Source organism: Idiotropiscis lumnitzeri, chromosome 1 (genome assembly GCF_059441095.1).
Source record: "Idiotropiscis lumnitzeri isolate Australia: NSW breed Sydney's pygmy pipehorse chromosome 1, RoL_Ilum_1.0, whole genome shotgun sequence".
Taxonomy (NCBI): domain Eukaryota; kingdom Metazoa; phylum Chordata; class Actinopteri; order Syngnathiformes; family Syngnathidae; genus Idiotropiscis; species Idiotropiscis lumnitzeri.
This window is the reverse complement of record NC_142391.1, coordinates 21913794-21933402: the sequence shown is the minus strand read 5'-3', so window position 1 is coordinate 21933402 and position 19609 is coordinate 21913794. Positions and strand designations below refer to the sequence as shown.

At 42.7% G+C, this 19609-nt stretch overlaps 3 protein-coding genes across 4 annotated transcripts; all 3 read right to left on the bottom strand.

Moving 5' to 3' along the window:
- Positions 1-870: 870 nt before the first annotated feature.
- LOC148343720 (uncharacterized) lies at positions 871-5252 on the bottom strand. 2 transcript variants are annotated; one of them, XR_015842442.1, is made up of 4 exons: positions 5080-5252; positions 2575-3187; positions 1295-1768; positions 871-1212 (listed from the first exon to the last, which is right to left on the bottom strand). XR_015842442.1 is itself a non-coding variant. In XM_088289409.1 (3 exons), the coding sequence occupies exons 2-3, from the start codon at positions 3111-3113 to the stop codon at positions 1543-1545; spliced, it is 765 nt and encodes a 254-aa protein (XP_088145535.1). In that variant the 5' UTR covers positions 3114-3187; positions 5080-5252; the 3' UTR covers positions 871-1542. The 2 variants fall into 2 exon arrangements, 1 of the variants encoding a protein (XP_088145535.1); XM_088289409.1 differs by having other exon boundaries at positions 871-1768.
- A 573-nt stretch (positions 5253-5825) lies between these two features.
- LOC148343719 (actin, cytoplasmic 3-like) lies at positions 5826-10229 on the bottom strand. Its single transcript, XM_088289058.1, has 9 exons — positions 10069-10229; positions 9360-9484; positions 9163-9291; positions 8238-8345; positions 7867-7951; positions 7622-7783; positions 7357-7548; positions 6578-6759; positions 5826-6245 (listed from the first exon to the last, which is right to left on the bottom strand). The coding sequence occupies exons 1-9, from the start codon at positions 10091-10093 to the stop codon at positions 6102-6104; spliced, it is 1152 nt and encodes a 383-aa protein (XP_088145184.1). The 5' UTR covers positions 10094-10229; the 3' UTR covers positions 5826-6101.
- Positions 10230-15624: 5395 nt separating this feature from the next.
- On the bottom strand, positions 15625-17776 carry LOC148343718 (L-rhamnose-binding lectin CSL3-like). The gene is made up of 6 exons (XM_088289552.1): positions 17653-17776; positions 17267-17302; positions 17142-17192; positions 16186-16327; positions 15944-16101; positions 15625-15733 (listed from the first exon to the last, which is right to left on the bottom strand). Exons 1-6 carry the CDS (start codon positions 17726-17728, stop codon positions 15714-15716), a joined length of 483 nt encoding a protein of 160 aa, XP_088145678.1. The 5' UTR covers positions 17729-17776; the 3' UTR covers positions 15625-15713.
- Between the last annotated feature and the right edge of the window lie 1833 nt (positions 17777-19609).

Here is a 19609-nt window from a genome sequence, read left to right as displayed (position 1 = left end):
GCAAAATCCACATGGGAAGGTCAGAGCCTGGAATTGAACCCATGACCTCTGTACTGTGTGTGCTCATCAGTCTTCCATGACACTACAGCCAAGTATTAAGAATTTTAAAATCAAAATTACACACCGTGTCTGCATATAGTCACCTGACAAGCAAACATCAAGTCCTCAACAATAGTGTTATGGGTGTGTGTGTGTTGATAGGCGTGCATATCCATGTACCAAACACATCGTCTCCATGGCAACCTTCCTCACTCCTGTTAACTACATCAGGGTGAACCCATCAGAGGTCATCACGGTCCAAACACATGATTCCCATGATGCTTTGTAGAGTGGATCAAAACTCAAGTTTGACCGCACCAGTTTCCTTGCATTGTCGCATTTGTTTTTGGTCCAATGAGATTTCAGGCGATGTTGTCATGTCAATATAATAATAATAATAATAATAATAATAATTTGCCCTTTATTAGTCCCACAATGGGGAAATTCGAGATTCGAACCCAGGCCTCCTGGGGAGACTGGGTCCTGAACGCGGCGCCTTAGACCACTCGGCCATCCTAATCTGGCCGGTGTCTTCCAAATGAGTAGTGATAACTCAATTAAATTATTAGCAATGGGGCCTAACAACAGATTTGTTCTCAAAGGGCCAGACTGCTGGTTTTCTATGACATGACCACTTTTTCCATCCCCCTGAGCAGTTGTGGTTCACCAAAATAAAAAAATTAAAATTAACGTGTGGCAGCTTGTCTGAGGAGACTTAAGCATAAAGCTTGCTTTCTATTTGTGTAATTTCTTTGTTAGTGCACCACCTGCTGCACATTGGTTGTCTTCACAAGTCAAAGAGAAGGTGGGGTGGAAGAAGCAAGCAAAGACTCATTCAAAAAAACATTTATTCAAGTTTAAACAAGGGGAAAAAATGCATACAGCAGTAAAATCTTTTTAAATATTTTAAGATTATTTTGCTATTACACAGTAAAAGTCTAAAAATATGACAAATACATTTTATACCAATCTTCAAATGTCCACGCACCATTGGCTGTCCATCTTGCTGCATATGATGACCTTTCGAGGTGAATACTGGTTGCTATGGAGACCGATTAGGCATCCTGCTCGAGTTGAATGACAAGCATCCGAGTCCCCACGAAAGTTGCTCGAGATTGTAGTCACCATGGAGACGCCAGTGCGTCACCAGCTTGGACATCATGGAAGCAGTGACTGTATCAGACAACAGGAGTCAGCATCCTAGTTATCATGGAGACCGACTAAAATATTTTAGTCCTCAGCCAGAGTCTGCAACCTGATTGCCATGGCACCTGTCGTCACTCAGCATCCTGGTTGCCATGGAGACAATTGTAAAACTTCTTGCTCAGCATGAAGATAACCTCGGCATCTTTGTCACCATGGAGACATTGAGAATCTCCGCGTGTCAACATGCTGGTTGCCATGGAAACAAGTGACCAAGCTTCCTGGTCGTCGTCGTCAAGACAACTCCACGTCTGTTACCATAGACACAATGCCACAGCCTTGGGGACTGCTCACAAGTGTCTAGAAGTGGTCAGTGTCGTACGTAAGCAGGAAGACGACGATGCCGGTAAGCACGATGGTCATGGTGAGCACCAACGTGAGGAGCAAAGCTCGACATAGTGGCCGGCCAGTCAGTCTAAACAAGGCCCCGCCCACGCCACCTGATCTGCCAACATTCTGGAAGGGAGGGCTCGGTAGTCCCACATCCAGCGACCTTACGGCGCACCGCCGCTGACCTTGCGATAACCTTGTGAAAAGACAGGAGGCGAAATCTTGTAAATTTCCTGTCAAGTGACGTGACAATTTCCATCACGTGTACAATTTCAATTGTCTTGACTTCGACTTCACGCAGAATTCAGAGGAAAGGCGTTTTTTTGGGGGGGGTTTTTTCAAACAAACAGCAGCGTTCACAAACCAAAAGGTCCAAATATTGAGAAAAATGGGGAGTTACTTTTCAATCTGTCAGTTATTCAAATTGCAATGTAGAGGAATGTCATTTTTAAATGCAAATCGTAGAGGAAAAAAAAAATCAATTTTGATTGGCAGGCTCTCATTTTATAGAAGAGTCAAGATCAGGCGTCATCAACTTTGCAAACTGGTCACGCGGAGGGCTACGTGTCGCATACACACTTGCAAAAACAACATTTCCTCACACTAGAATGTTTTTGTTATACTGATGGTATTTTCAAGACAATGATCTTGTTAATCAGGAAACTGACACACATTTCCTATAAATATCTGCCAGCGTTTACAATTTCCACACCATTCAAAGAGAACAAAGTCCCGTCCCTGGTGAGATCATTTTGTTGTAATCTGGTTAATGAATGGCGTTAAAGCCACACCAGTTTGGTTGAAGTTTGTGAAGATGGGCGTTTAAAACTTAATTGGATGTGAAATAATTTTCCACTTGCTTTTATCCTAGTATTAATATTCAAGACCATTCAAAAATGCATTTATAATAAATCATAAGATTGATAATGTTTGAAATTTTTTCAAAATCATTCAGCCCTAATCAGAATGAGTATTTTCTTTGCTTTTTAGACTTTCACTCACCTTTTGATCTGCAGCTTGCCTTTGCTGCGGTGGAAACGAACACTGTAGACTCGTTGCATGGCGGGCGGCAGGGATGCTAGCACGTCGGCGTCGGTGGCGAGCTGGGGCAGGCCAAGGACGGGCAGCGGCGTCATGCGGCGACACAGTGGGCAGCGGATGGCGGCGGGCTGCGCAGACTTGACGTTGATGCGGGCCAGACACTCCAGGCAGAAAGTGTGTTTGCACTCCAGCATCTTGGGGCAGCGGAAGACGTTGTTGAAGTGGCTGTAGCACACCCAGCACTCCAAATCTGGGGCGCCGTCCCCGGGCGGCGCCGACGAAGGCGGCGGGGACGGGTGGAGGCCGGGCGACGGGATGGCCACGCACACTTGGTACGACGGCGGGGGAAGCGCAGCCGGCAAGGTCGAGGTGAAGTTGGAAACGGAGAGAATCTGAGGCGAGGCGGGGGAACGGAGGCCAATCGTCGGGACCGCAGGCGTCGGGTCGGTAGGCGGGCTCGGCCGCAATCCGGGATCGGGTGAGTTCAAGTGAGAATTCATGGTTGAATTGGGAGGAAACGAATCACTTTGAAACGCTCTCTTGTCACATTAGGTTGGGGCTTCAACTTTGACCCCTGGAAATATATGAGAGCAAATCATTATTAACCTCACGAGCTGCTTGCTCTTTAGTCAATACACAAGAGCCCCGCTATTTGCAGAGAATAGGGATTGGGCTGGCAAATGAATAGTGAAAATCTGCGCATAAGAGACAAGCCCCCCCCCCCACTGCCTAAAAAAAATAAAAATAAATAAATCCTTGAAGGAGGGAAATTCCCATGTATTAAAATTACTTACTATTTACTCTCAATTTGAAAAGCTAAAAGAATCAAACAAAGCATCAACTTTACCAAAAATAGCATCGAATAAAATATGCATATTACCTCTGTCAGGGAGAAAAATGGTCAAATGTGGTCCATTTCATCATTTTCCACATATTAGTACGATTTGTCCAATTTATTTTGCGCATTAACCAATTAAAGCACTGAAAATAGAATCCAAAAATCTATTACCACTTTAATGGTCAAAATGTCTGGGAAGTTTGCACGACTCCAACTCTTGTTCGGCTGAAGCCAATATTACAATATGTTTTTTTTTTTTTTTTGACAAGTGAAAATATTAAAATTTAGATGCATTCTAATCGCCCACTGTAATGCTTTGACCAACAACGTGCAGATGGATACTCGCCAAAGTCAGCTCATTGTTTTATCTATGACACCACTCATTGCAAAACCTTTGAAAAGGAGATTGGGAGGATGACACAACACAGGCATTCGCTCTTATGATTAATTTCTTTTTGTGGGGTCGAAAACATCAGCGAGACGGTGGACTTTGATGTCAATGGCCAGTGCTAGCGATGCGTTTCTTTTCATTTAACGATTGGAATTGGGGATATATTTTTTTTTGCAGGATAAAATACTGAATAAACAATTTGGGGTTGTGTTGATGACATGTAGTGAACACCATGCCGCATCGACTGTATGCTGTGGTTCTCAAACTGTAGCACAGAATCACTGAATTAAGTGTTCAAACTGTGCAGAGCATTTGTGAATTACAATTGGATTTAATTTATACGTTACAATACTTTGTTTAATCTTGTACAAGTATGCTTTCAAATTAAATCAGTTAAGCATTGTTTAAAATGTTTATGAAAGTACAGTTTTTTTAAACAATTTTCAAACTGCATTTTACAGCGGCTAACGATCTGACAGTTGAACACTTGGGCCTTATATGCTCCTGTATTTTAAATTTCTATCCATTTATTTATTTATTACAACCCCTGAAACAGGCATTTTCCTGTTCGTATTTGAAATTAGAATTCAATAGTTTCACTCTTAATTTACATAATACATTTTTGCTACTTAAAGTTAGGTGATATGGGTCTAATCACCCCCCCCCTTTTTTTTTTTTAAAAATCCAAAACACAGTCTACTTTTTCAGGCTTGTTTCGCGACTGTCAAGGCTCACCCGTTTTCTGAGTGGTTTGATTTTAAAGACGTTCGCAAAGCAAGCCCAAGGACAGTGTGACTTTAACAAATTGACAACACACTCACTTTTATAAAAATTAATGGCTCAATCATTTAATTCTTACTACACAAATTAAATATTAAAGACTAATGGGGGTTACAGAAAATTATCGCAGCCCTTGATTGGGTTTGCCATCCAGTAAAGCTCAATTTCATGCGAGGAAAAAAAAAAAAAAACAAGACAAATCCCCAATGAACTTCAAGCTAGTCGATTCATTAGTTGTGTTTTTAGCAAGTCATCATTCAAGTCACACAATCTGGCGCAGTCACGAATTCACACACTTGCCAGTTTGCACTTCATAATTGTATAAATTACATGAAAATGCCAGCTGAATCCAAAAAAACTTATTGCAGATTAAAAACTATCAAAAGATAAAATCACATTTGGAATCAATTAATTGAATAGATAAGATCAAGACAGACGCAATCATTTCAAAATGTACCTTTTCAAAGATGTTGACGGATTCTTTGGTGGAAACCAAACATGCCGAATTCACACAAGACTCAACTGCTCCGAACAACGTGAACGCTAAAAGATTTCAAAAGAAAATTGGCCGTCGACAAATGTGAGGAAGCTTGATGTGATACGATTTTTGAATCAAGTCTGGTGCTCTCGACACTCTGGTGGCCTCTTGTTGTCTAAATGTAAAAAATGTGGCGACGACATCAGCTCAGCTGCTTTCCTGATTCAGATGCGCACCTGAATCGAGTCAACATCATTACAAGACCTTGTTTTTTTTTTTCCTTTTGTTTTTTTTCTTCAATCTCTCTAAAGTTGCAGACTAACTAAAACAATGCAAAAGGAAGCAGCAAAAAAAAAAAAAAAACATGCAAAATCTTAATCATGATGTATTCTAGTAGAAAACTAAAATGTTCAAGTGTTGAGTCAATCAATGATGTCACTTGTCCAAATCTCTCTCTCTCTCTCTCTCTTTATATATATATATATATATATATATATATATATATATATATATATATAAAAATAGATTTTTTATCTATTTTAACAGAAGAAATTAGTATATTACGGAAAAACATGCTTCATGAATAGACAAAGTGGAACCTATGATGTCAACATTCCCAAATAAAATAAAACTAATCCATACCCCCCACCCCCAAATTGTGTTTTTAACAGATTTAAATGTCACTATATTGTAGAACGTAAAAAAAATGAACTGGTTTTATAAAGTGTAATTACAGTACAAGCTGAGTCACAAAACAATTGAAGAGTTGGATCTGTGCCTTTAAGGGGTGTGGCCTAGTGAGTGACACCTGGAATATAATCTTTGCGAAAGCTCTGACGTATATTTTGGCTTGCTGCGGTCTTTTGTCTGTTTTTTTTATCTCCATTGTTTGTCCCGTTCAATAAACGACTGAAAGTGCATCAGCGGATGAGGCTTCCCTTCCATGAAGGTTTGTATTCATTAACCTGACTTTTTAGACTCATATACTGCTCTTGATCTATCTAGAAGCATTTGCGGTGGACGATGCCGGGTCCTGTCTCGTCGTAGTCCTGCTTGGTGATCCACATCTTCTGGAAGGTGTAGAGCGAGGCCAGAATGGAGCCGCCAATCCACACTGCGTACTTCCTCTCCGGCGGGGCAATCACCTGGAACAAGATGGTGGAAATGTTAAACACTTTAAGAGCTAATCCTTTAGAAATATTATCCTTGAGGGCTGGATACTGGAGTTGCTTCTGACCTCTGAATTTGACCATTTGAGCATATACGCACTGAACCAAAGAGGTTCAAAGATGGACCCTTGAGGGACACCACATGTCACGGTTATTCAAGTAATTCCCCATCCTGATGGTTTACAGTGCAGTTTGTTGACCTCAACTAGGGAAACAATTTAGTGGTGGAGCTGTACAACGGGACGCCGGAGGGACTACAATATACGACTCACAGTGCCTCTCTTTCCTCCCCCATCTGTAAGTCTTACCTTGACCTTCATGGTGGGTGGAGCCAGAGCAGTGATCTCCTGTTGTATCCTGTCAGCCATGCCGGGGAACATGGTGTTACCACCCGACAGCATTATGTTGCCGTACAGGTGCTTCCGGGTGTCCATGTCGCACTTCATGATGCTGTTGTAGGCTGTCACATGGATGCCACCCGACTCCAAACCTGAACACATGAAGAAGAACGGTCTGCAGCCTTCAATAAGGACTGACTCGAGCTAATCCAACGTTCACATTGCAATCATAGAAGCTATCGATACGCATCGATAAAAACACTTGAACGCCTGCCAGTTCAAGCTTACAAGTCCGTGCGACACTTTCCCGGGCTTTCCAGCAGGGATTGCTAATCACAAGGTCTGCTGTTGTTGTGCCAATTATTCTCTCATCACTCCCCAGCCACTCAATCTGTCTACGCTGTTTTTATTTATTTTTTGGCCTATCCTGGGTCCAGCAACACTATCGCTTTCCATCTCAACCAAGGCTGGGGGTCGCCTCACTGAGTCTCGGTTCTGTTGGAACTTTTTTCCTTGCCTCCATTACCAAAAGTGGTTCATTTGGGTTTATTCAAGGACTAGGGTTCTTGATCGGCTCAATTTCTAAAATGCCTTGAACATCTGTTGCAAAATGGCGCTAAATTGAGAAATGGGCTTGTTCTATTCGCAATATATACGAATCAAGTTGTATTGTGTTGTATAAATAAATAAAATGCCTTGACATGACTAGCCATTGAGTGCAATAACTTTAATTCTGGATCAATACTCACCGAGGAGGGATGGATTGAAGAGCGGCTCGGGGCATCGGAACCTCTCGTTGCCGATGCCGACGACTTGGCCGTCAGGAAGCTCGTACCTCTTCTCCAGAGATTGGGATGTCAGCGCCATGTTCATCTCTTTATCAAAGTTCAGCGCCACGTAGCAAAGCTTCTCCTTCATGTCCCGCACAACCTCATGGTCAGCTGCAAAAAAATAAATAAATAAATAAATAAATTTCAACAAGAAAGAGCAGCAAAGACAGGCAGGTGGTGGCACCTGTACTGGCGAAGGTGTAGCCTCGCTCGTCCAAGATGTTTATCAGGTGGTGCGTCAGGTCTCTGCCCGAAAGGTTCAGTTGCAGGATTGCATGAGGGAGAGCGTAGCCCTCGTAGATTGGCACCAAGTGAGTTTCACCATCGCCAGAGCCCATGACAATTCCTGTGGGTCGACTCAATGCCCATGCAAGCTGCTCCGCTAACTTTGTAGCTAAAACATTGAGCTGACAGAGTCATCAGACTTACCTGTGGTGCGACTCGTGGCGTACAGCGAGAGAACGGCCTGCAAGGCCACGTACATGGCGGGCGTATTGAAGGTCTCAAACATCACCTGCAAAATCGTAAAGGTTAAGGAACACACAGGATATCGCGATAACGTGTTTGGACCTGATTTGCTCATGGTTTGCACGTGTAAAAAATGACAGAAACAAAAATTGTCATGACATATTGCCCTCATTGTCATTGTATTTTTGGAGCAAGTGGACCCAGTCACAAGAAAAAGTCATGCCATATCCCTGTTGACAAGACATATGTCAACTCTGCATTTCCTTGAGTCTGCATGGGTCATTTCGGTTCATTGTGAAAATTGGCTATGGCCTCATGGCCTGGGCACTCACCTGTGTCATCTTCTCCCTGTTGCCCTTAGGGTTGAGCGGCGCAGTCAGCAGGATGGGGTGTTCGTCAGGCGCGATGCAGAGCTCGTTGTAGAAGGTGTGATGCCAGATCTGCACCACATCAGAATGAGAGCTGTAAATAAGAATGGTTTGAAGTCTGAAACTTTGGTGCACACATTCAGTGTGGGTGAAGTGAATTGTGAGATTCTGGTCCTGGTGGCCTCCTGGCAAATGGGAAAGGTACTACTGAAATCGTACAGTAGCGACCAAGTAGGGACTACTTTAGTTAGTCACCACGCACCAAGTAATGTGACCGAACACGATGGACCGAGACAATCGGCACGAATTACAGTCGGGCATCAGAAAAACGGAGAGCCCTGGACTCCTGATGCTCTTACAAGACAACTTTGTCGGTCTGTGACGACCCCAATGAAGTTGTCTACAAGCTTGAGGAGTTCGAGCGACATATAAGTGTTGTCAGGAACCACGATTATCCCAAAAACATCCCATCTAAAGATCTTTTTCATCAAACCAGTAGAACAGGGGTTCTCAAATGTCTTGGGTCCAGTGACCCCTTATGGGGGAGTCATTTTCCAAGCCCCTAATAATCCGAATACCAATTTACCATAACTAACTGTAGGAATCAAAAAGTTGCACCTGCAAGCAAAAAATGTGCTCTTTACTAGAAAAAAGATAATTTTTTGGGAGTAAAGTTTTTTTTTCCAAGATAAAGTAATAATATTATGATTCAAGTCAGCTCGCTAATGCCAGGGTTTCACTGTAGAGATGACAAAACAATGCCTTGCTAATTATTTTCTAGACCACCAAAGTTACAGATCCTGGACCACCAGTTGAGGACTGCTGCGATACATGCTGAGGAACAGAAACATTTGTTATGATCAAATACGCGACAAAGTTAAATCATCACCTTCTCCATGTTGTCCCAGTTGGTCACGATGCCATTTTCAATGGGGTACCTCAATGTGAGGCTTCCCCTCTTGGCCTGAGCCTCGTCACCCACAAAACAGTCCTTCAGGCCCATGCCCACCATCAGGCCCTGCAGCACACAAATACACCCTCTATTTCAGTTTCACGCTGCCCAACTTACGACTTCCTCCCCCTTACCAGATGTCTGGGCCGGCCCACGATGGAGGGGAAGCAGGCTTTTGGTGCGTCGTCTCCGGCAAAACCGGCTTTGATCATGCCCGAGCCGTTGTCAAGCACCACAGCGCTAATTTCATCGTCCATTTCTGAAACATTTGATTATTGAACATTGAATATTATTTTTCTACATGAAAACAATGACACAAATAATGAAAAATGGACAATCAACAACAGTTATCAAACACATTTCTATCAGAAAGAAGTCCATAGAGTAATCCTTCAGGGTTACGTTCCAGGACCCCTGCAATAGACGAAAATTTGCAAAGGTATGACCATATACATTGGGAGATGTGATTTGTGCTTTTGCGTTGTCAACATTCACACAATCGCTCTACTTGCTCGTCAAACCGGTTGAACCCGATCCGGCGGAATCATACCAGTCTCGTATCCTGGCGCCAGAAAGACTTTTGGAGTCAAACACAAAAAATGTGTTGTCTTTCTGGCATTTTAATGCACACATTTTATTGCTACAATTGCATAAAATTGCACTTTATGTAGTGACTGTACTCACTACTATTTTCCAAGATTTGATGCAAACAGATTGTGGGTGAGCAATATATATATATATATATATATATATATATATATATATATATATATATATATATATATATATATATATATATATATATATATATATATATGTGTGTGTGTGTGGAATTTATCCTACCTGTGCAGGTGTCTGTCAAATGCATTCAAGTCTGTGACAGGTGCAGCCTGGCCTGGCCACTTTTGATGTGTTGAGTGGCGATTGGGTGGGGCAAAAGAGGGTATTGGGGATGGGGCACAGCAGCTCTCTATCTCTGATTGGTCAGTGTGCTCACAAGCTGCCAGGTGGTGACTGACGGTGACAGAGGGCCGTCACTCACTCGCACAGCGCACACAAATCTGTCTGTGGAGATCCTCAGTCATTGCATTCTGCTAAAGTTGAATGGAGGAAACTGACTGGAAGGCATTTAAGTAAGATGTATCTTTCCCTCAGAGATTGTTTGGCACCAATATGAAGTGAGGTCATTTGGCATTCACCAGTCACACCAGGAAAAAAACAACAACATAACCTCCATGTGACCTCTGCAAGAAAACGTTCTTGAATTTGAGGCCAAAATATCAACAAGAGTCTACAAAAGTTGAATGGAGACAAGTGGATACTTCTTGGTGTCTGACATTTTATCTTTAATCCAACATTCAGATAACTTTGGTCTGAGCTGCCAAGTCAGTCCAAGTGGACCGAGGACTCCCAAGCAAGGACAGGGAGTTGGCAGAGTTCAAGCCGTATCCTCGCTCGATAAGGATCTTCATCAGGTAGTCTGACAGGTCTCTGCCTGCCAGGCTCAGATGCTGATGTCCTGATGTCTTCAAAGATGCGCACCGCATAGGTGACACTGTCGCCAGAATCCACCACGACACCTATGGCGGCTGCTACATTAAAAAACTGCTGAAAACAAAACACCAAGCCAAAAGATGGCCTCAAACTCAATATGAAATGTATATACCAGGGGGCTTCAATCCTGTTCCTCGGAGGCCGGTGTCCAGCCTGTTTTCCTTTATACTCCCTGCTGCGGCAAGACTGATTCAAATGATCGGGATCGTTATCTAGCTTCTGCAGACCTTGCTGATAATATGATCATTTGAATCGGGTGTGTTGCAGCAGGCAGAGATAGAAAACAGGCAGGGCAAAGGCCCTCGAGGAATAGGAATGTAGGACCCCTGGTATACACTGTCGGTATACAAACTACACTAACTCCATGCACACACGCACACACACACGCTTATGCAGTCGACCACATGACAAGTGTACACATCTGACTTGTTCAAGTGTGTCTGGTGCATCTCTGATTCGTTAAGGCATGTCTTTCTGCTCTTCCATCTATGACTTTATTTCCCAGTGGGCGCAACACTCCTGTTTACCATCAAAGGTTTGGATTTGAAACTTGGCTTCAAACTTTTGAGGCCTCGAAATTCCAAAGTTCAATTAAGACCTTATTGGAGTTAGTGGAAGGTCGTTAGTGTTAACCAAGAGAAGCACCTCCGTGATAAAAATGAACAAATTATACCTTGATCTTCATGTGGGCGTGGCCAAGGCAGTGAGCTTCTTTTCTATTCTATTGACAAAGGAACATTGTGGTGCCGCCTGACAGCAGCATGTTGAAAAACAGCTCCTTATGAATGTGTTCCTCGCACAACATGATACAGTTGTGGGCTTTTAGGTGTACACCAGCAGAATCCTTACCTAAAAGCAAAAATGGAAAGAGAATGTCGCGTTTCACACCAGGAACAAAATTTAGGACCTGTGCATGAAGTGTGATTGGACATGGATTTCACACCTGATTCAAATGACATGGATGATTGAGACTCTTCACAGTTCAACTATCCCAAATCTATTCAACATTCACAACTATGAATAATTTAAAGCCTTCAATGAACAGGCATGTTTTGGGAATGTGGGAGGAAGCTTAAGTATCCGGGGAAACCACACGCAAGCATGGGGAGAACATGCAAACGCCACACAGTAATGTCATAGCTGGAACCCCAATCTCTGTGAGGTTAACTTGCTAATCACTTGTGGGAAAACTCCCAAAAGCATTTCTTTCAGTGATGTCATCACCCTGTCCATGTCATCCCAATTGGTGACAATGCCATGTTCAATAGGCTACTTGATTGTCAGCAGTTCCCGCTTCGTCTGGGCTTCATCGTCCACCAGACAGTCCATCTGGTCCATGTCCACGGTTGCAGCTTGCAGAACACAAATACAACATCATTCATGTTTTTGTTCCGCCTTCCATGGGAACTGCTCCCTCCTCCTGCCTGATATTGGAGGTGGCCCACAATGGAGGGGAAGATGGCACGTGGAATGTCGTCTCCAGCGAAACCGGCCTTGCACATACCAGAGCCATTGTCAACCACCATGGCAGCGATTCGCTCAAGTTGGACCTTCTCTGAAAGATAACGTTATCACAAAGGTTCACGGTGACAATTTGGAGAAACACCCTCGGCAACTTGTTCCCCCTGATCTGGGTCTGGATTGTGGGAGGGAAGACCCCAATCATTCGTCTGACACCCACACTTCTTAAGTTGGACATTGGAGTACCTCATTTGGGAAGTGACTGTGAGCATCCAAGAGAGCTGGGCTGCACCGTTCCTACTTTGAGTCCCTCTTAGTTCCTTTCTTTTTATTTATAACCCAATGCTGGTGACCACGAGTGAAGGTAGGAAAGTAGACTGTGACCCAGATTCTTAAACGTGCCCGGCAGGACTCGGCTTCCAAACACAAGGATGAATCCCAATTATTGTAATCCACTATTTCCAGACTGAAAACCCTGACCTCACACTTGGAGATGCTGATGCAAACCTCCCTAGCAAATGTTAAAATCCACAGGTAAATAAACCAATCAGGATGGCATCACCATACAAGTAGCAGCTGACCAAGGGACTTTCTCTGAGGATGCTCGTGTTCATTAAAGTTTTCTGAATTGACTCAGACAAATTTGCTATCACAATAGTGTCAGGTCTGTACAACCAAATGGGCTGCAGTTGCTAACTTGTTTGAAAGTGCCTTAGGACTTAGAGACCCATGTGAACAAACTATGTTTATACGTAATACAAAAAAAGCCAAAGGTTCTGTTTCAACTGTGCATTCTATTTATTGTACCCATCTTACCTGTGCAAGTGTCTGTGGGTACGTTCAGGCGTGTCCTTGGTGCTTGCTGGCGAGTCTCTTGAGTGTTCAGCAAATACTTTGTATTTCTGATGTGTTCAGACTTTTAGTGTCTTCAGCTGTTATGTCTTGGGTGTTCAGGTGTGTCTCAAACGTGTTTAATTGTGTACTTGTTACTTTCAGAAGCATTCAAGTGTGTACATGTGCATCTCAGGTGTGTCTGGTGCATTCCGGTCATTCTCTGGTGCGTTAAGGCATGACATTGGTGCGTTCAGATGCGACTCTGATGTGTTTGAGTGAGTCCAGTGTGCTCAGAGTTCAGGCGTGTCGCAGATGTGTTCCGGTGTCCCTGGTATGTTCTAATGCGCCCTTGGTGCGTTTTGGTGAATGTACTTCATTCAGGTGTCTCCTTGGTGCGTTCAAGTACGTCCCTGGCATGTTCAGGTATGTTCCTTGCGAGTTCCTATAAGTCCGCTGTGTCCCTGGTGAGTTCAGGAGTGTCTCTGGTGCAGGTAGCCAAGTTCAGGTACATCCCAGGTGCATTCTTGAGTCTGGCTTGTTCTGATGGATCTCTGCTGTGATCAGGTGCATTCAAATGCATCCCTGGAACGTTCGGATGAGTCTGGTGCGTCCCCACGCTGCATCCATCCATCCATTATCTATACCGCTTCTCCTCACTAGGGTCGCGGGGGGCGCTGGAGCGTATCCCAGCTATTTTTGGGCAGTAAGCGGGGGAAACCCTGAATTGGTTGCCAGCCAATCGCAGGGCACACAGAGACGAACAACCATCCGCGCTCACACTCATAACTAGGGGCAATTTAGAGTGTCCAATTGGCCTGCCAAGCATGTTTTTTTGAATGTGGGAGGAAACCGGAGTACCCGGAGGAAACCCACGCAGACACGGGGAGAACATGCAAATTCCACACAGGATGACCGCAGCCTGGATTGAACCCACGACCGCTGCTGTCTCTCACTGTGAGGCCATCGTGCTAACCAGTCGGCCACCGTGCCGCCCTCCCCTTGCTGCATTCTAGTAAATTTCAAATGCCTTCAGATGCCTCCTTTGTGCAATGTAGATAGTCTCCGGTATGTTCAGATGCGTCTGGAGTGCCTTCAGGTGTGACTAGTTGGTCCAGTGTTGTGTAAATGAAGCGGTACTATTCCGTTTGTGATCTTTTTTAGATCTGGGAATGGGGCGAGGCAAACAGCTGTTCAGTGGTGTGCTTAACATGCTAGCTAAAGAAGCCTCAAGCTTACTAACAAATTACTCCAGGACTGACGGATGACTGTGATTGGCTGTCAGACAGGACGAAAAGACAAAGTAAATGTATAAGTGCATAAAAGTCTTTTTGTTTGTTTGTTTGATCCACATTCACATCTGTATGGGAACGATTCATTGCATTCAGTAATTTATTACTTGTAAATATGTCCATGTATTATTATAATTATTTTGGGTTTCCTTTTTTATTTATTCACAACTTTAACACGTGAGAGATCCCATGAGAAACCAGTACTTCCCTCCTGAATGCAAATGTGGAGAATCTTCTTCACTAGTTAGCGTCAATGGTTCATTGGTTAGTTAAATGAAATGTATGAATTACAATTATATAAATCAAAATGTATTACATTTATTACAATTTATTTTAAATTACTATATTTCTTCTCTATGTCTATATCTACAACACATTGCACATGAATACAGTCAAACAGTTTGGCCTGTGATGTGTAGTCTCTGAAACCAATTTCACTGGTTGTTTGGCAAACTAAGAAAATTGGTAGTCCCATAACCAACCGAATTCTGACCAATCTCTTGGTTAATGTAACCAATATAAGCTCAACCAACTAGATTGGCAGTTTTTTTTTTAACCAATCCATTTTTAGAGTGTATTGCGCGAGAGATTGATTGTGTGGGGGTGCGTGTGTGTGTGTTTGTGTGTGTATGGATACATATTTTGCTTTGTCGTCGTCAGAGTCTTCTGCTGTCGACGAGCCTCAAGGAGGTGTTTGGTATACAAGTTTCCCCTACATTATACATTCCAGGCTCCAGTCGGTCCGCCTTGTCTGGGCCCCTCTGGCGTTGTGATGTTCAGGGGGAAGCCACTGACAGTTCATGATCTCCAGCTGGCCTCAACCTGCTTGGGGCGCCGCTTGATTAAGGCCCTCATGCACACCTCTCAAGGACGCCACAAAGAAAAAAGGACCTCCGCAAGCTTCTAAGCAGGCATGCGAGTAACAACATGCAGCATGATCGAAAGATCAGTGTAACTTGGGTGTCCCCAGAAGGACTAAAAGACAAGAACGTGTGTGTATGTATACGGTGTGTAACCACATGCGCATAAAGACAAGAACGTGTGTGTAGTTTTACCACCACATGTACTGACATGGACGTAAAGACATGAATATGTTTGAGTTTAATAAAATAGTCGTATCCCAGCGGGCATGAAAGTGTGTTTACTCACACTTACCAATGTGTGTATTTACAGGAATGAAAATACAAAAATGTGTTGTCTTGATTACATAATGTATGTAAATAATAAGACAATCGTCAATGTGCGAATGGTTTTATTCTGTCTTCGATAAACTAGTTACACTGTGACATCATCATCATCATCATCCTGCTCTGACAGGGGATGAGGCCTCATTTAAAAAAAAAATAAAAATCAGGCAGTGTTGTCGTCACCTGCAAAACAACACAACAGGTCAACGCGTGTGTGTATCTAAGTGTGTGTGTGCTTGTGTTTTTGTGTATTTGTGTGTTTGTGTGTATGTATGTCTATGCAAATGTATGTTTGTGTGAGTGTGTGTGTGCATGTGTGAACGTGCACATGTATGCCATGTATCTTTGTATGTACGTGTGTTTATGAATGTGTGTGTGCGTGTGCCTGCCTACAGTCAGCTTTGGCTTTGGCAGGCGCAGGTGGCGGCAGTGGTGGCGCCTGTGCAACGCAGGTGTAGGCCACCTGCAGGTATCGTGTGTTCTCCTTGCAGGGGTACTCTCCAAACACCAACTCGGTGACGGGAACCTCGCAGGACCGCCGGTTACCGCACCTGAAAGTGGAACGTATAAACAGACAAACACTGATAGAGACGCTTCCTGGTTCGGCTCAGGTGTGTAAATGTGTGTCTTCTCACAGATCCTCCACCACCAGCTCAGCCCACGGGAAGGAGCAGAAGACGCCCTCGCCGTCGTCAGGGTGACGCTTTCCCTCCCCGCAGCGTGTACCCACGCCCACTTTGTACAGAATGTGGTCCAAGCGGATCTTAAAGCTTGACTCTGCACACAGACACACACACACAACAGAAACATGAACGCAAACAAACACAATACATGGATGGACGAGTACATAAACATGCAAAACACACGTTCAGACATGAACAAATTCCACATATATTGACACAGAATCCAAACACACACACACACACAACACCAACACACACAGCTACACACACACAAACATAAACAGACAAGGACCAAATGTACACACACAAAATACATTTAACAAATCACACACTGACACAAAAATATTCACAAATCACACACACACAGACACATTGATGGCCACGCAAGGACATACAGACTTTCAACACGCACAAAAGCAAAAGGCAGAAAATACCAAAACACACATACACTAATATAACTTGACCACACACACACACACACACACACACCCCCCACACACACACGCAAAATGACGAACAATAACCATGCAGACACAAACACACAAAACAAACATAAGTACATGCACACATAAACAAAAAACATATACACGCACACACACAATACACCCATACAAAAACACACTACAAGCATAATTCATAGACACACAACACATAAAGAAAACATAATATGTGCACATACGCTCATGCACAAAAGACTAATTTGCACAAAATGGACGGAACAAAAAACGCACTTGCACACACACAAAAAAAACATACATTCCAAACATAGAAACTACATATTAATAATAATAATAATGTGCACAAAGAAAAACACACAAATGCACAAAACACACGTGCACAAACACACACACACACACACACACAAAACAGTAATCACGTGGTCATAAAGAAGATGAGCATTATCTTACCACATGACATCACAGCTGTGTCATTGTAACACGCGTAGACCACCGCGCCCTCTGTAAGACATCATCATCATCGTCATCTTCATCATTGTCATCATCATCATCATCTGTGTTTGAATTAAACTTACCACTTGAGTGAGAGAGGAAGTAAAGCGCAGAAATCACTAGGAAAAAAAATAAAACAAATTAAGTTTCCCATCTGTCGCATTTTACGTTGTCTTGGCATGTTGATTTATTATTATTACATTTATTATTTATCCATTACACAACACGTAAACGCATGCACACACACAAACACATATCATGTAATATTCTTCATTTATAAAAATAGACAATAAACTATGTCCATGAACAATTGGAAGAGCAGTAAAAGTCAGTCTAAGACTTGATGGTAAAAAGTGAAAAACATACCAAAAAAACACAAATAAATTGCTGTTAATGTAAATTCCTTTAAAAATAGTGATGATGTCATCAATGAAAAAAAATCTAAGTTTAAGCGTGGCATCATACTCACAGGCCAAGGCGAGCATCCTGAACATGGTGGCTGCGTCTTTCAAACAAGCATCCGGTATGGGCACCACTGTTAGCATCACGGCTATTTAAACACCTGCCACAAACAAGCACGTGCACGTCCAAAGCACGCAGGCTAGCTGACGCCACCGCCGCGGGCTAGCCGGCTACATGGCCTCCTCGAACAGATGTGACAAGCGTGTTGAATACTGCAGCACAACTCCATAAATGTACATTTTTCAACATTTTATGGGACAGATGTAACCGTGATGACAGCTGCAGCTGCTAACCAAGAACAACTGAAGCTAAAATAATAATGATTATAGTGATAATAATACATGTTAGTGTAGCATAGATACTGAGAGCATCAAAGACTATAATCAAAACCATCATTAAAACCTGTAGATACACCTAAGCATCCAGATTTAAGCACGCGATTGTTAGCAACCAAACCTTTGCATGGAGATAGGTTATGTCAAACTGTGAGGGACAAAACTTTGGCATGATTTTTTCAGCATCAAAACGGTTAGCATACAACCTTTAACATGAGGGCGATACATAAAAATGGTTAGTATGCAAATTTTGGAGTGTGTTAGTGTCAACATTGATAGCATTAACTTCAACATGGAAATTGTTAGCATTAAAACAATTAGCATCACAATTTAAGCATGGCTGTTGACGTCAAAAACTGTTCACCTGAAAGCGTAAACAAGGAGGTAGTGAGTGTCAAACCTGTTTGCATCAACATTTTAGCATGGAGGTGTCTACTGTCAAAACTGTTTGCTTTAAAACTTTAGCATGAAGTTGTTAGTGTCAAAATTGTCCACGTTAACATTTTAACATGGAAGTTGTTTCCATCAAAACTCTTGCATGGAGAAAACCATTGGCATCCAAAGTTTACCTTTCAAAATGTACATTGGATAAATCACAACAGACACTATGACACAATTGACAAGTCCTAGTGCGATTTGATTTTATGTTCACATTTATTGGCACAAAACAACATTTACTCTAAACGTGTTGCAGACTTTTATCCCATGAATACTTGCTTTTATATTGTTTTAGAAAATTGTGATCAATTTACATTTCTTCACATATATTTACTTCGTGTGCTTTAGCATTTATATTGTATATTTATATAATTGCTGTTTTGGGTCTTTTGCAATAACTCTGTTGTCATTTCAATTTGTGACATTTTTTTCTAACGTATTTTAATTACTTTAAGCTGGTTTTATACGTGAGGCTTTCAGTTTCACGTCACAGTTGGGTTTCAAGAAGAAAAAAAACGATCTAGAAATTCCGGAAGAAATAATTGCAGTCATAGTTGTCACGTGTACAGCTATTAATCTACTGTTCAACTTCTGAGTACCGTTACATTTCACAGTGAGCGTAACTCGCGATTTATATGGCCAACCGTGACGACGACAACCCCTGACGTCAAAGCATTGAGGGTCTGCACCGACCCACAATGCACCGCGCCGGCTGTTGAAAGTTTAAATCTCTTTCGTCTTTTTCCCGTGAAACATTGTCGTTGCTTCCTTGCGTGATCACATTTGTTAATATGCAACGCTGATGTGACGTCAAAATAGCACTAAACGCCAAGTACTTTCAGGTGAACCATAAGCGTAAAAGCTGGGTACGTAGTATAGAAATGGGGAGCGCCATATTGCAATTCCGATCCTTCGGTTCATGCAAATGATGACTGGTGTGTTCACGGACTTTTCGTGAGAGGTATTCGCCCAACTTGTTACGCAATGAATGCCTAAAACCGTCTGATCATGAGTCTAATTTTAACATTAATTCGTTGCAAATAACGGTCTCTATAAAGCTTAGTTAAATGTCACGCTTTGGACACTTTTGAACTTTCGAATATTTTCAAACCAAGTTGCGAATCAATGCCACACTGTTGTCCACTGTTTCTCAAACTGACACGTGCACAACGTGAGTCGCGCATGCGCAGA

What these genes read in the sequence shown, in the direction of transcription:
- LOC148343720 (XM_088289409.1), bottom strand. Translation starts at nt 3,113, where the DNA reads ATGAATTCTCACTTGAACTCACCCGATCCCGGATTGCGGCCGAGCCCG. An exon ending in GGCAAGCTGCAGATCAAAAG is followed by an intron (nt 1,769 to 2,574) that starts GTGAGTGAAAGT and finishes TCTTTTCACAAG; the next exon opens with GTTATCGCAAGGTCAGCGGC.
- LOC148343719 (XM_088289058.1), bottom strand. Translation starts at nt 10,093, where the DNA reads ATGCATTTGACAGACACCTGCACAG. An exon ending in TTTGACAGACACCTGCACAG is followed by an intron (nt 9,485 to 10,068) that starts GTAGGATAAATT and finishes CAAATGTTTCAG; the next exon opens with AAATGGACGATGAAATTAGC. An exon ending in CACCCACCATGAAGGTCAAG is followed by an intron (nt 6,246 to 6,577) that starts GTAAGACTTACA and finishes ATCTTGTTCCAG; the next exon opens with GTGATTGCCCCGCCGGAGAG.
- LOC148343718 (XM_088289552.1), bottom strand. Translation starts at nt 17,728, where the DNA reads ATGCTAACAGTGGTGCCCATACCGGATGCTTGTTTGAAAGACGCAGCC. An exon ending in CACAGCTGTGATGTCATGTG is followed by an intron (nt 16,328 to 17,141) that starts GTAAGATAATGC and finishes GTCTGTGTGCAG; the next exon opens with AGTCAAGCTTTAAGATCCGC. An exon ending in GAGCTGGTGGTGGAGGATCT is followed by an intron (nt 16,102 to 16,185) that starts GTGAGAAGACAC and finishes TTCCACTTTCAG; the next exon opens with GTGCGGTAACCGGCGGTCCT.